Genomic DNA, 17,185 nt, shown 5'->3' with positions numbered 1-17,185 from the left:
GCTTATTCAAATGTTAGTGCTGCCATCGATAAGAGAAAGGTTTAGACTTTAATACCCAAAATGTTAGTAAAATAACTTAAAAGTTATCCGTTCCATGGCGCCCCGGATCATTGCGCAATCACGTATAAACAACTGAGAATTTGACATTTCTCCCATCTGTTAGAGCTTTTTTGAACCTATTGTTGAGTCTATAGATTTCCTTTGGTTATGATGCTACTCGCTTGGAGCGGCTATGCGCCTATAACACTGATCATCATGTGTTAATTGTCTATAACTGACTATATGGCTACCTGTTGAATAGTCATAATTTAGTCTTTTTTAAATCAAATCAAATTGCCATATTAAACGATTCTCAGTGGCAAATAACTAATTTGCCGGTCGTTGTATTAGGTGCGGTGGCGACAGTTCTTAGTAATTAAACCATGTACAACTTTTGAACATGAAAGTGTTGCCCAGCAGCACGTTGTTTGGACTTTTCTAGGAAAAGAAGGCTCCTTATCGATGAGCTAAAAATGGCGGCCACCTTGTCGTTAAGGTTTGCAACGTCTCCTATCACACTGAACGTCATAACTTTGGGGGTATGGCGTCAGTGTCCTGTTAGGTCATTATAATTTATGAACTGTTTTGGGATGAGGTGGTCCGCTAGTTATATGAGCAGAACCTTTAACTTTTAATTTATATTTGCAGTCCACAACCTTTAACTTTTAATTTAACCCCCCATTGACATAATTGGTGTACACAGCCGTTTGGTGGGGGCATCTATAAGAGAATTGTGCGCCCTACCATCTACCACTTGAGCACAAATTTGAATGACGCACTCCACTTAAAATATCTATCACTTGATCCCCCATTGTTTTAATGGGTCAAATCAATTGTAGGCGACTTTAGTAGGTAAAGCACCACCTAGATTCATGGACACAAAAGTTTAATATTCGTAATCTGCTACCAAATACCTTTCATTTGAGGCCCATCTAGCTAGGATCGAGTTATATTCCCATTTAAGGGTGGGTCGACCCCCAATTACTTGGACCTCATTTTTTATGTCATATTCTTAGTCTAGTCCCGAATACCTTTCATTTGAGTCCCATTTTGATATTTACGACCAATATAAACAATATGAAATATCAAAAATACTAAAAAGCTTTTTCCTCCGTCCTGACCATTTTCTTAATCGACTCCCGAATACCTTTCATTCGAGTCCCATATTGTCATTAGTATCCAATAAACCTATTTTAGGGGGTATTCTACTCCCCAATACCTCTCATTTGATAACCATATTGTCCGTATTGGTCCACTTTTGATGTTAAGTGGTGTTTTTGGGGTAACGGGGGAGGGTCCGCCCCCTTCCAATATCAAAAATACTAAAAAGCCTTTTCCTCCGTCCTGACCATTTTCGTAATCGACTCCCGAATACCTTTCATTCGAGTCCCATATTGTCATTATTGTCCAATAAACCTATTTTAGGGGGTTTCGTGGTCGGGGCGGCCCCACAATTCGAATAAAAATTGCGACCTTTGGGGGCTCAAGAAGTAAAATAGAGAGATCAATTTATATGGGAGCTGTACCAGGCTATAAACCGATTCAGACCATTATAAACACATATGTTGATGGTCATGAGAGGATTCGTCGTTCAAAATTTCAGGCAAACCGCATAATAACTGCGACCCCTAGAGGCTCAAGAAGTCAAAATCCCAGAACGGTTTATATGGCAGCTATATCAGGTTATGAACCGATTTGAACCTTATCTGGCACAGTTGTTGAAAGTCATAATAAAATACGTCATGCAAAATTTCAGCCAAATCGGATAAAAATTGCGCTCTCTAGAAATTCAAGAAGTCAAGTCCCCAGATAGGTTTATATGACTGCTATATCAGGTTTTTACCGATTTGAACCATACTTGGCACAGTTTTTGAATATCATAACAAAACACGTCGTGCAAAATTTCATTCCAATCGGATAAGAATTGCGCCCTCTAGAGGCTCAAGAAGTCAAGTTCCCAAGATCGGTTTATAAGGCAGCTATATCAGGTTATGAACCAATTTGAACCATACTTTGCACAGTTGTTGGAAGTCATAACAAAACATGTCGTGGAAAATTTCATTCCAATCGGTTTATATGGCAGCTATATCAAAATAGGGACCGATATGGCCCATTTAAGCGGCTAGCTTTACTCCTTCAAAAGTTAGCATGCTTTCGAAAGACAGACGGACGGACATGGCTAGATCGACATAAAATGTCAAGACGATCAAGAATATATACACTTTATGGGGTCTCAGACGAATATTTCGAGTAGTTGCAAACATAATGACGAAATTAGTGTACCCCCATCCTAAACACAATTTCTTTTTTAAATATGTGGACTAGCTGAACCCGGCCCGCTCTGCTGCGCCCGATTATGCTATGTTGGAGGGAAGTACTCTTAATTTGAACATTGTTGCGTAATTGTAGTAGAAAATGTATTCCAATTTTCCTATGGGTTTTATACCCACCACCGAAGGATGGGGGTATATTCATTTTGTCATTCCTTTTGCACCACATCGAAATCTCCATTTCCGACCCTATAAAGTATATATATTCTTGATCAGCGTAAAAATCTAAGACGATCTAGACATGTCCGTCCGTTTGTCCGTCTGTCTGTTGAAATCACGCTATAGTCTTCAAAAGTAGAGATATTGAGCTGAAACTATGCACAGATTCTTTTTTTGTCCATAAGCAGGTTAAGTTCGAAGATGGGCTATATCGGGCTATATCTTGATGTAGCCCCCATATATACCGATCCTCCGATATGGGGTCTTAGGCCTATAGCAGCCACATTTATTATCCGATTTTGCTGAAATGTGGGACAGTAAGTTGTCTTAGTCCCTTCGACATCCTTTGTTAGTTTGGTCCAGATTTGAATATAGCTCCCATATAGACCGATCCTCCATATAGACCGATCCTCCGATTTTGCTGAAATTCGGGACAGTGAGTTAAGTTAAGCCCCTTGACATACTTCTGCATTATGGAACAGATCGGTCCAGATTTGGATATAGCCGCCATATAGGCCGATCTTTCAGTTTTGAATTTTGGAGCCATAGAAATCGCATTTATTGTCCGATGTCGCCGCAATTTAAGACGGTGAGGTGTGTTATGCCCTTCGACATTCTTCTTCAATTTCACTCAGATCGGTCCAGATTTGGACTCGATTGAAAGTTTTGGTCCCATAAAAGTCGCATTTATTGTCCGATGTTGCGGAAATTTGGGACAGAGAGTTAGGTTAAGCCCCTTCATATATTTCTGCAATTTGGTCTAGATTGATCAAGATTTGCATATAGCTGCCATATAGACCAATATCTTGATTTAAAGTCTTGGCCCCAAAAAAGATGCATTTATAATCCGATTTAGCAGAAATTTTGACACATTGACTTATGTTGGGCTTTTCGACATCCATGTTGTATATGGTTCAGATCGGCTAATTTTTAGATGTACCTACTATAAGACCAATATTTTGTTATACATAATTGAACAATGACTTGTACTTATTAGTATTTGTTTCAAATCGGATCATATTTCGATAAAACTTCTTTGGGACATAAGGTATACAATTTTCACCGGATTTTGATGAAAGGTGGTTTACTTATATACCCGAGGTGGTGGGTATCCAAAGTTCGGCCTGGACGAACTTAACGCCTTTTTACTTGTTCTACACTCAAGTACCTCTTATTTGAACCCCACATTGCAATGGTCAATTAAAGTCCTTCTTGGGGTGTGGTGGACCCCCAGACACTTGGTCCCAAAATTGAAAGTCAATTTCGTGCTCTATTCCCAAAGACCTTTCATTTAAGATCCATATTGCCATGGTCGGTAAATATGTCCGATTTGAGGGGTTATCTAGTGGTGGGTGGACCAACGAAACACTTAGTTCCGCGACTGGATATCAGATACGTTTTCTACTCTCAAATACCTTTAATTTAAGTCCCATATTGTAGTAGTTGGTCTATAAATCCGTTTGCCGGATTTTGGGGATGGGCGGCTCTCCTAAGCATCCCACCCCAGAATTTGATACCAAATTTTTTGCTTTTAGATCCTTCCTATATTCCTATATTTTATTTTTCTTTATTCAAAGGACCGATAGGTTGTCATAACAAAGAAACATGTTGATGATTAATTTTAACCACTCTCTCTACCCTCTCTCTGTTCATGTTAGCATGTTTTTCATTGGATCAACTAAATCCAATTGGATCAAACAATTTCAGTTGAAGATTGCCAGATGACGCTAATTTAAATGTTAGTGCTACTCGCTTAGACTGGATCATATGGTATAGTGCTTGTGTATGAGTAGCCATTCATAGACAACCACCGTACCATATAATACCTATTAAATAGTCATCATTTAGTCTTTTTTTATACCCATCACCGAAGGATGGGGGTATATTCATTTTGTCATTCCGTTTGCAACACATCGAAATATCCATTTTCGACCCCTAAGGTATATACATATATTCTTGATCAGCGTAAACATCTAAGACGATTTAGACATGTCCGTCCGTCTGTCTTTTGAAATCACGCTACAATCTTAAAAAATAGAGATATTGAGCTGAAACTTTGACAGATTCTCTTTTTTTGTCCATAAGCAGGTTAAGTACGAAGATGGTCTATATCGGACTATATCTTTATATAGCCCCCAAATAGACCGATCCGCCGATTAAGGGTCTTAGGCCCATAAAAGCCACATTTTTTATCCGATTTAGCTGAAATTCGGGACAGAGAGTTGTATTAGGACCTTCGACATCCTTTGTTAATTTGGCCTAGATCGGTTCAGATTTGGTTATAGCTGCCATATAGACCCATCCTCCGATTTAGGGTCTTAGGCTTATAAAAGCCACATTTATTATCCAATTTTGATGAAATTTGGGACAGTGAGTTTAGTTAAGCCCCTGACATACTTCTGCAATATCGTACAGATTGGTCCAGATTTGGAAGCTGCCATATAGACCGGTATCTCGGTTTTAGGTTTAGGGTCCATAAAAGGTGCATTTATAGTCCGATGTAGCTGAAATTTGAGACAGCGAGTTTAGTTAGGCTCTTCGACGTCCTTCTTCAATTTGGCCCAGATCAGTCCAGATTTGAAATAAGCTGCCATGTAAATTGATCTCTGATCGCCGAAATTTGGGACAGTGCTTAGTGTTAGGCTCTTCGACATTTTTCTGCAACTTGGCCCAAATCGGTCTAGATTTGGATATAGCTGCCATGTAGACCGATATATCGATTTAAAGTCTTGGCCCCATAAAAGGCGGATTTATTATTATGTTATATTAGGCTTTTCGACATCCGTATCGTATATGGTTCAGATCGGTTTATTTTTAGATATAGCTATTAAAAAGTTCACTATTTTGTTATGCACAATTGAACAATTGAATTGTACTTATTAGTATTTGGTCTAAATCGGAACATATTTCGATATAACTGCTATGGGACATAAGGTATGAAATTTTCACCGAATTTTGATGAAAGGTGGTTTACACATATACCCAAGGTGTTGGGTATCCAAAGTTCGGCCGACCCAACTTAACGTTTTTTTGCTTGTTTTTAAATCATATTGAATTGCCATATTAAAAGATTTTCTGTGGTAAAAAACCTAATTTGTCAGTCTATATATTTGGTGCGGTGGCGATAGTTCTTACCATGTAAAACTCGTCGTTTGGTCTCGTCTATCGGTGAGTAAATAATGGTTGCAACCTTATCGTTAAGGTTTGCAACTCCTGCTTTCACGCTGAATGTTATAATTTCGGGGCTATGGCGACCTACACATTAATTAAATCACACAGTGTCCCGTTAGGTCATTATAATTGATCGACTGTTTTGGGGAGAGGTGGTCCGCTAGATTTATGAGCAGAATAATGATATCGGATTCGCAGTACACAACCTTATACCTTTAATTTAACCTCATATTGTTGTGATTGGTTTCTACAACCGTTTGGTGGAGGGCGACTATATGAGAGTTGTGTGCCACATTGCCACTTGAGCACAAATTTGAATGACGCACTCAACTCAAAAAAATCTATCACTTGATTCTCCATTGTTTTGTTAGGTTAAATAACCTATTGGAGGCGATTTTAGGACACAACGTTTAACGTCATATTCTTTATCTGCTCTTAAATGCCTATCATTTGAGTTTCATCAAGCTATGACTGAGTAGTATTCCCATTTGGGAAGCTTATCGGGGATAGGGTGACTACCAATAACTTGGACAACGTTTTTATACCCTCCACCATAAGATTGGGGGTATACTAATTTCGTCATTCTGTTGGTAAATACTCGAAATATTCGTCTGAGACCCCATAAAGTATATATATTCTTGATCGTCGTGAAATTTTATGTCGATCTAGCCATGTCCGTCCGTCTGTCCGTCCGTCCGTCCGTCTGTCTGTCGAAAGCACGCTAACTTCCGAAGGAGTAAAGCTAGTCGCTTGAAATTTTGCACAAATACTTCTTTTTAGTGTAGGTCGGTTGGTATTGTAAACGGGTCATATCGGTCCATGTTTTGATATAGCTGCCATATAAACCGATCTTGGGTCTTGACTTCTTGAGCCTCTAGAGTGCGCAATTCTTATCCGATTGGGATGAAATTTTGCACGACGTGTTTTGTTATGATATCCAACAACTGTGCTAAGTATGGTTAAGATCGGTTCAAAACCTGATATAGCTGCCATATAAACCGATCTTGGGTCTTGACTTCTTGAGCCTATAGAGTGCGCAATTCTTATCCGATTTGAATGAATTTGAATGAAATTTTGCACGACGTGTTTTGTTATTATATCCAACAACTGTGCCAAGTATGGTTGAAATCGGTCCATAACCTGATATAGCTGTCATATAAACCGATCTGGGATCTTGATTTCTTGACCCCTAGAGGTCGCAATTATTATCCGATATGCCTGAAATTTTGTACGACGGATCCTCTCATGACCATCAACAAACGTGTTTATTATGGTCTGAATCGGTCTATAGCCCGATACAGATTCCATATAAATTGTTCTCTCTATTTTACTTCGTGAGCCCCAATGGGCGCAATTCTTATACGAAATGGCTGAAATTTTACACAGGTCTCCAACATATAATTTAATTGTGGTCCGAACCGGACCATATCTTGATATCGTTTTAATAGCAGAGCAACTCTTTTCTTATATCCTTTTTTGCCTAAGAAGAGATGCCGGGAAAAGAACTCGACGAATGCGATCCATGGTGGAGGGTATATAAGATTCGGCCCGGCCGAACTTAGCACGCTTTTACTTGTTTTCGTATATTCGTAGTCTACTCCTGAATACCTTTCATTTGAGTCCTATATTGATATATACGTCCAATATGTCTATTTGGAGCAGTTTTCGGGCTTGGGCTACCCTTGGATACTTGAACATAAGTTGAATACCACATTCGCATTCTACTCTCCAATATCTTTCATTTGATATCCATATAGTCCCTATGGGTAAACTTTTGATTTTGGGTGGCGTTTTTGTGGTAACGAGGAAGGATTCGCCCCCTTCCAACATCAATAAATTACATAGCCTATACCTCCTTCCTGACCATATTCATAATCTAGTCGCGAGTACCTTTCATTCGAGCCCCATTTTGTCATTATCGTCCAATAAACCAATTTGGGGGGTTTTGGGGTCGGGGCGCCTCCCCAATTACTTAGACTCAATTTTTAATATGGAAATCGTACTCTACTCTTGAAAACCTTTCATTTAAGTCTGATATTGTGCCAATCGGCCAATTTTAGTTTTGGGTGGTTCTTTTGGGGTAAATAGGAGGTTCCGCCCGCCTTGAGATAAGAAAAACTTATATAGCCTATTGCTCCTTCCGGACCATATTCGTAATCTACACCCGAATACCTTTCATCCGATTCCCATTTTGTCATTATTGCCCAATAAACCTATTTTGAGGAGGTTTTGGGGTCGAGCGGTCCCACAATTCCTTGGATACAATTTTTAATATGGAATTTGTACTCTACTCTTGAATACCTTTCATTTAAGTCCCATATTGTCCCAATCGGTTCACTTTTATTTTTGGCTGGTACTTTTGGGGTAAGGGAGGGGTCCGTCCCGAATGCGATATCAAAAAATTATGTAGCCGATTGCTCCTTCCGGACCACTCACCACAATCTGTTAAAATTTCAAAGAAATTGGTTTAGCCGTTTTGAGTCTATACGGAACAAACAAATTTACAAACCCACAAACAAACAAACATACAAACAAACATACAAAAAAACAAACACAAATTCATTTTTGGTGTTTGGATATCACTTTCAACAACTGTGCTGATTCAAATTGGTTAATAACCTGATATAGCTACCATATAAACTGATCTTGGATCCTGACTTCTCGAGCTTTTAGAGGTCGCAATTCTTACCCGATTTGGCAGAAATTTGGTACAACGGCTTCTCCCATGACCTTAAATATCATGTCCAATGTGGTCTGAATCGATATAAACCTGATACAGCTCCCATATAAACCCATCTCCCGATTTTGCATCTTGAGCCCCAACAAGGAGTAATTCTTATCCGAATGGACTGAAATATTACACAATGACTTCTACAATGTTCAGCACTCAATTCATTTATGATTCGAATCGGACTATAACTTGATGTAGCAATAGCATAACAGTTCATATTCATTATTCTTTGTTTGCCTTAAAAGTGATACCACCATGCGATCCATTGTGGAGGGTATATAAGATTCGGCCCGGTCGAACTAAACACGCTCTTCCTTTTTATACCCTCCACCATAGGATGGGGGGTATACTAATTTCGTCATTCTGTTTGTAACTACTCGAAATATTCGTCTGAGACCCCATAAAGTGTATATATTCTTGATCGTCGCGACATTTTATGTCGATCTAGCCATGTCCGTCCGTCCGTCTGTCTTTCGAAAGCACGCCAACTTCCGAAGGAGTAAAGCTAGCCGCTTCAAATTTTGCCCAAATACTTCTTATTAGTGTAGGTCGTTTGAAATTGTAAATGGATTATATCGGTCCATGTTTGGTATAGCTGTCATATAAACCGATCTTGGGTCTTGACTTCTTTAGCCTCTAGAGTGCGCAATTCTTATCCGATTTGAATGAATGCCAAGTACGATTAAAATCGGGCCGTCACCTGATATAGCTGCTATATAAACCGATCTTCGGTCTTGTCTTCTCTAGAGTGTAGACGTGTTCTGTTATGATATCCAACAACTGTGCGAAGTATGGTTCAAATCGATTCATAACCCGATATAGCTGTCATAAAAACCGATCTTGGGTCTTGACTTCTTGAGCTTCTAGTGGGCCCAATTCCTATCCGATTAGGCTGGAACTTTGCGTGACGTATTTTATTCTTACTCTCAACAATTGTGTCAAATAAGGTGGACAAATTTGCATTTGTCCTTAACTTAAGCTTTAAATATTTTTGAATTTATTACCCTGAATTATAGAGTATTATTGTGAATTATCTATAACATAAGATTTGAATTGCCATTTAGTTCTAAGTTTGCTATTGAAATGTAATAGAATCTAAGTTATTGTGAATTAATTGTTTTTAAGAGTTTAGTACAAAAGGTTAGCTGTTAACTTTTTATGCCCACTCACTTCACTTACTCTACAACCGCAGTCAAGGTGAGCAACACAAGCTATTTCTCCTCTTTTTCCACAATAAACTCTAACACCATATACTCGTCATAAACCGAAATCTAACCATCTTTTTATTTCACACTTTTAATTTTGGGCTACCTCAACCTTTCACTTTACTTATTATTCCTCTGTGTACGAGGAATAATAAGTAGTAAACCCGCTTACATACAGTCCACTTGTTTCACAGAGGGAATTCCAATAGTGACGTCACAAGGCCAAAGATCGACACACCGCAGCTAATCCGCTCATTCTATTCACCCCGCTACGTACACATAGGAAAACCCCCCAATTTTGTGCATGGTCCTTCGTACGCCGTTCACTGAGAAGACCATTGACTGAGGTAACCCCATCTCCTTACATTGCCCAACATAGTTGTCGGTAAGTGAACCTTTTTTTGGTTTTGTTCTTAAATATAAAAAAGGCTAACATACATACATAAAAATCAAGGTGACATACATAAAGATCAAAAGAGGTTAAAATTGTGAAAGATTCGAAGTGTTTATGCGAAACAAAGAAGAAGAGGTGCAATCCCTGCATGTATATTCAAAATCGTGGTAATTGAAGAAAAGACTGATCATCTCTATTAGTGTCGCAAGTGTATGTATGTATGTAAATGCCTTCTTTTAATCACAATATTCATATAAAGGTGTGCAAAGTGCAAAGTGTTCATTTGTCTGTCCAGCTTCGTTTGACATAGAGAAAAAAAAAAATTCTCTCTAGTGGTTTCGTGTGAAATCTTTTCATTTGAGTACGTTTCCAACCCTTTTTCTATTGGCAAAAATTCAAATTCAGCTCATCTAAAGACACAAAACGCAAAATTTGACAAAGTTTCATGTAACGGGTCGGAGTCCCGCAATTGTTATACATACATATCTTTGCAACAAATAGAAAGAGCTTGTGATACATAGATCGCCTATGTGCAACGTTAAAGTTCAGTAACCCTTTTTCACCGTGCAATACATAACTCACAGATTGGATTCTCTCATTCTTTTGAGCAAGAGAGAGAGAGAGAAGAAACAAGAGATTCGGAGAGAATAGTCAACAAGTGTCATATGCCAAATTTGAACGAAAGGAAAGAAGAGCGCGGACAGACAAACAGCACTTAGAAGAAGCAGAAGAGTTAGTTCATAATTTTATGTGGTGCGAAATAGAAGTTGTGCAGCCTATATGCAATAGAATACAGTCTGTATTTGAAGTACTTATGTGAACGGGAAAGAGAAGGAATGAAAAACAGAAAATTTTAAATAATTTAAAGGAGAAAAGTTTAATTTATTGCAGTCTGAATAAAGAAATTGTGAAATGATTAACAAGCGAAATTAAAGATTTGTGAATAATTAAAAAAAAAACGAAAGAAGTCTGTGTAAGCCCGACAGAAAAGTAGAAGAAGATAGAAAACGAAACCGAAAAAAATTTTTAAAGTTTTGGAAATCGATTATAATCGCCCTATCGAAAGGTAAAATCAAGTACTTTTCAATTAAAATTAAACTAGCATTCAAGAACGAAACAAACAAGGTTAAAATTATTGCACGAACGTTTTCGATATTGCACTTCCCTCATATCACAGCGTTGTTTGGTTGCAATTGCACAGTTCCCTATTATTTATAAGGTGGTTTATTCTTGGCACCTTTGTGATTTTGAGAGAAAGAGAAGTATTGCACTAGAACTGGGCCTTTTCAAATTCACAGCACTGTTACAAGTCATTGCCTCAACCTGTTATTATTGCACTCATTTTGTTTTCTCCACTATTCGTTTATTTTTGCACTCCCTTTCGTTGTCCATGTAAATTATCTGTAAAGATCACTAGCCAATCCATCAAACATCGAACAAAAGGAGGAACCAAGCTTTGGTTGTCCGGAATAAGAATAACGAAAACAAAACAAAAACACACTTACGTACATACGTACATACGCACATACGTACAGACAAGGGAGGCCATCAACCAACTCTGGTTTTCATTGATTTGGTTACGTATGACAGAACGCATGGTACAGTAAGATAGGGTAAAGGGAGAAAATACTGCACTAATCTTCAAACTAACATAGATATGTATATGCACTGGAAAATCTAATGAATTTATATAATAAATATTTGGTTTATTGCATCGATTGATGAACATTGCACTTGCCACAAGTCGTAACACTATTACATTTAAATTGCACTTGCCCCTGACGTTTTTAATTGCACGAGTCCCAGGTTGTCATAGTATGAAAAAAGAAATTTTTAAATACTTAAAGCCATTTGATCGTACTGTTTATTGATTTGAGTCCACTTTTGAACTTCGAATTATCGAAAGGACTCTGCCACAGAGACTAAATTTGCGTAACACACCATACATTATTACAGTTGGTTGGAAGTATTGCACCTGTTTAAATCACGGCACGGCAGTCACATTAGCTTATTGGTGGCACATTTACATCGTTTTGTTCACAGTTCAGGCTGTATAAGGTGTTTGATTATCGTCCGCTAACTATTGAAAAGAATAGGCACAAAGACGAACAAAGACGAATCAGGACAAAATACACATATGTACATACGTAGATAGCAGGCATAGCATACACATATGTATATACGTAGATGCACTTCCTCGTTGTTTTGCTTATTACATTGGGTCATTGACTAGATGAAGAATCATCCACCAAGCATTCAGTGGTGCCAGATGAATTGATTTTTAAATATTTCTGGGATTGTGGTTTTATTTCCATTCGTTTACACACAACTGGTATTTAAGGGACAAGACTGTTTACGTGCTTGTTTCCCATTGTTGCTTATAAATTGTACAAGTCCCAATTTGTATTTACGTAACGAAAAAGACGAAATTTTCAAAACACTGTCGTCGTATTCATTCAGTCGTTTAAAGCCACTGGGTTGTGTAGAATATATTGCACTTGTTTTCATGTCAGAAACTGCTAAAACTAAACCTACCTAATATCACATTAACGTTCCATTGCTATTGCATGTAATTAAAAGTAATTGCACTTGCTCCATATTGCAACGTCACGAATCTCAGTAAAATTATTATTTGAACATTGCTATAATTAATTTTTTAACACTACGCTGTTCTCTCACACTCATTAATATTGCACCCAGTTTATTGTGTTTGATCATTCGCTATTCTTATTGCGAATGGATAGGAGGAAGTTCAAGACAAGATAAGAAAACTTACGCATGTACATGCGTACAGGTCAAGCATATAATTCGTAAACACTTTTCCTCTTCGTTTTGTCTATGTTCCACTGCCTTGGGGTCATTGACTAGATAAAAGACTCAATCACATATATAGTGTTGCCGGATTTGGGGATTTTTGATTAGTTGCGGGATTGTGACTTTCAGTGCATATTGCCGAAACGCGACACCCTATTTCACTTATCTCTGCTACACCCCAGACACATTGAATTCTTACAACATTTCTGGTGTGAACTAGTTTTGCAGATTGGATTTGTTGAATACGTTGAACTTTTTTTTTTTAAGGGCTTGTGTTCTTGTGAGAGAATTCACACGAATTACATTGCCGAAACCGCAATTTGGGTTTGTTAGTCAAGCTCTTTTGAATTCGAATGCCTTTCGACAGTATATCGCTTTTTACCGCTATGGTTATGCTCATCTCGTACGTTTAAATCTCCCGCTTACGATCTAAAGGATTATTTGGATTTTCCTGAAATCTCGAGTTTATTATTAAGTCTAAGAGGGCAGCTCCTTTTAGACGACCGCGTAGTTCTGAATTAGAAGGCTATATTTCGGCATTGATTGCATACCCCGCTACCTTACTAATTCAGAATTTTGTTGATTCTCTCAGACGCTGAAGCAACGATTTGGTTGTTTATTGTAGCTTACGCTTGCATTTACTCGAACCTCAAATCCAAATCGTTTCTCTCTCTCTCTGTTTCTCTACAAAGAGAGTTCAACCGAAACAATACCAAATAATTTTTAGACTTACTGAGAACATAGCCAACTCTGCGCTTCTCTCCCTTTCGATCCAGTTTTCTTCTCTCGCTCTATTGTACGGGACCGATTTAAGATGAGCTTGGAAAACGCAGCCTCAGATTTAGCATCCCTACCTTCGGGATCTAATAATCTTACAAGCTCGTCTTCCTCAGTGAGAAATTCACCAAGTCAGGACAAGTTTCTGTTTGACTGTGACCATTTGATCAACTTTTGCACTCAGTTTGAACAGAGTGATATTCAAGATCAAACGGATTCGGTATTGGAGGTGAAGTTGGAGGACTTGGAGAATAGGTGGCAACGGCTTCAAGCTACCTATGAAGGTCTCATGCTAGCTCCAAGTAACACCAATACCAAGGACTTTAGGGCGAACGCGAGGATAAATTTCAACGCCAGCTCCGAAGCTTATTACACAGCTAGATCGCAGATTCTCGACATTCTGAGAATCTCGGGGGGAAATGCTCGCCAAAACGCGAGGCACAGCCTTATTCCGGCTTATATTCCCCAACCATCGGCTAACCATCCTTCTCAAGAGATTGGTAGTGGCTACATCAAGGTCCCTCCCTGTGATACTGAGGTATTTAAAGGAGGCTACGAGGAATGGCCGTCATTCCGTGACATGTTCACGGCGGTTTACGCAAACCATCCGAAATTGACTCGAGCTCAAAAGTTATATCATCTGCGAAATAAGACTAAGGGGGCAGCCGGCGCCATAGTCAAAAGATACACTCTCTGTGATGAGAATTTTGAGCTCGCTTGGAGTGCCCTCAAGGCTCGGTATGAAAATAAGCGAGTCTTAGTAGATAATCAGTTGAAAATCCTCTTCAACATCCCAACGGCCTCTGTGGAGAATAGTGAAGCAATTCACAGGATTCAATCCACAGTTAACGATTGTCTCTGCACTCTAAGAACTCTTGACGTCAATGTGGAAAGCTGGGATCCAATCTTGTTATACTTGGTATCAACCAAGTTGCCAGATGAGACACTGGCTCTCTGGGAACAATCACTCACATCTCACCGTGAACTTCCCACTTGGAACCAGCTAGACGAGTTTCTCATTAGCCGATACGAGATCGTAGAACGTCTCTCAAGCATGAAGGCCACAAAAACTAGAAGTTCGCTCCCATCTCAAAACAGTGGTAAGATCCAAACTTATCACTCGCAAGAAAAGCTCAGTTCTTCTTGCCCCCTATGCAGTTCCGATCACTCGATAAGAAGTTGTGGCCAGTTTCGCAAATATACTGCACAGCAACGCATAGATTTTGCGTTTAAACACAAATTATGCATTAATTGCTTATCCTCGTCTCATCTCAAGACAAATTGCAAAAGTACAAACACTTGCATCGTTTGTCACAAGCCACATCATACCCTTCTTCACCTTAAAGGTAAACCTGAGGGAAAATCTGAGGATCAAGTACCTCATACCAGTCATAACGACAACAAAGTTCCGATCCAATCATCTGATCCAAGCCCAAAGGCTTCATCTCATATTGAAGCGCCCTCAACTTCAGGGGCAAGACGCCCCTCTCATGTTCAGGCCAATTTCTCGGCCAACAATGAAATGATTTTGCTACGAACAGCTCTGGTTCGCATTGAACATCATGGGGAGCTGTTTACTCTAAGAGCCCTCATTGATCCTGGTTCTCAACGAACATTCATTACTCAAAGAATGCAGAAGCGCTTGCAACTTCCCACTACTAAAGCGCACTTTGAGATTTTTGGAATTGGCGAACAAACTCAAACGTCGGAAAAGGAATGCCAACTCGTCATTGTTGCCGAGAAGTACGATGTCCGCTTTACTGTCTCGGCAATAGTTTTGCCTAAAGTGACAAAATGGCTCCCTTCAGTCTCATTCGAGATTTCAAATCCCTCAGACTTGGAGGAGCTTGACTTAGCCGATCCAAACTTTAATAAATCCGCTCAAATTGACCTAATTTTAGGCAATGATTCTGAACGATTCATAAATATTGATGGAATCAGGAAGAATATATGTGGCGATACCTCAGCATACAATACAGTTTTTGGCTGGGTATTGAGCGGTCCAATGCAAACTGACAGAATTTTCTCATTTTCCACGAACGTGGTTGAATCCGAGGATGTAAAAATAAGCGAACTTCTGAGAAAATTCTGGGAGCAAGAAGAGATACCCATGGCTTCCCCTCTGTGTGAGGAAGATCAGTTTTGCGAGGAGTTCTACTCGAAAACTACCTCCAGATCCCCGGATGGTAGATACGTCGTGAGACTGCCTTTCAAAGCAGAATTCTCCGACTCCCTATCTCTTGGCTCATCTCGTTTTCTCGCTCTGGCTCAATATAATCGAATGGAGTCAAAGCTCTCCGATGATCCCGAGCTAAATACCGAATATAATTCAGTTTTGAATGAGTACATCTCTCTCGGTCATGCTGAAGAGACCTCATCCCAAGAAATAAACTCCGGTGGAAAATACAATTCGTTCTATCTCCCCCACCATGCAGTCGTCCGTCCAGAGCATAAGTCCACTAAAGTCAGAATCGTCTTTAACGCGTCTCGTAAGAGCAAATCGGGCCAGTCTTTAAATGATGTGCTCCATACTGGGCCTACGCTCCAGACTGATTTGACATCAGTACTTCTCAATTGGCGAAAGTATAGATATGTTTTCTGCGGGGACATTCAAAAGATGTATAGGCAGATATGGCTACACCCTATCGACAGAGCTTATCAGCGTATACTTTTCCGGCCAGATCCCAAGGGACCGGTAAAAGATTTTGAGTTAAAAACGGTTACCTTTGGCCTGAACTGTGCGCCGTTTTTAGCAATTCGCACGCTCCTACAACTCGCCTCGGATTCTGAAAGTGAATTTCCCGATGTTGCAGAAACATTGAGAAAAGAGACATATGTCGACGACATTTTGTCCGGAGGCTTCTCTATAGAGGACACTATTCGAGCACAAGAGAACTTAAGCTCAGTCCTTAAGCATGCAGGGTTTCCTCTTGTCAAAATGACTGCAAACAACCCCAAATTGCTTGCTCATCTCCCACAAGAGAGTCTATATGACTCCGAGTTCTTGCGCTTTAACGAGTCGAGCACTGCCAAGACACTTGGCATCAAATGGAATGCGCTAACTGATTCCTTCAGTTACACTCTCGGCGCCATTCCGACGGACCAACCCATTAGTAAACGCAAGGTACTTTCAGCCGTTGCTCAATTATTTGATCCTGCAGGTTGGGTTGCTCCTGTAGTAATTAGATCGAAGATATTGATGCAACAACTTTGGCTCGAAGGTCTTGATTGGGATGATGAACTCAGCCCAGAGACTTTGCTGAGGTGGAACGCTCTGGTATCCGATTTGAAGCACATCGGGTCAATTTCTATTCCTAGATGGCTGCAGTACCATCCCTCCGATATAGTTGAAATACACGGATTCTCTGACGCGTCTCAAGCGGCAATGTGTGCATGCGTTTATATCCGGTGCCAGACTCTGAAATATGTTGTCTTCTCTAACTTGCTCGTTGCGAAAAGCAAGGTAGCACCACTAAAACCCGTCTGCCTGCCTCGATTGGAGCTCAATGGGGCATTTCTGCTCGCTAAGCTCGTCAACTTCGTACTATGTACTTTTGATTTGAAT

The 17,185-nt window shown here is 39.5% G+C and overlaps 2 protein-coding genes across 2 annotated transcripts in view; one reads left to right on the top strand and one right to left on the bottom strand.

Moving 5' to 3' along the window:
• LOC106095049 (peritrophin-48) overlaps nt 1-17,185 on the bottom strand; it is a 190,005-nt gene that overhangs the window by 15,717 nt on the left and 157,103 nt on the right. The gene's annotated exons all lie outside the window — the stretch shown is intronic.
• Nucleotides 13,658-17,148, top strand: LOC131995991 (uncharacterized). The gene is made up of 2 exons (XM_059365379.1): nt 13,658-17,017; nt 17,080-17,148. Exons 1-2 carry the CDS (start codon nt 13,658-13,660, stop codon nt 17,146-17,148), a joined length of 3,429 nt encoding a protein of 1,142 aa, XP_059221362.1.

The sequence above is a fragment of the Stomoxys calcitrans genome, chromosome 1 (assembly GCF_963082655.1).
Source record: "Stomoxys calcitrans chromosome 1, idStoCalc2.1, whole genome shotgun sequence".
Lineage (NCBI taxonomy): Eukaryota > Metazoa > Arthropoda > Insecta > Diptera > Muscidae > Stomoxys > Stomoxys calcitrans.
The sequence above is the reverse complement of the archived record's forward strand: the minus strand, read 5'-3'. Positions and strand labels throughout refer to the sequence as shown.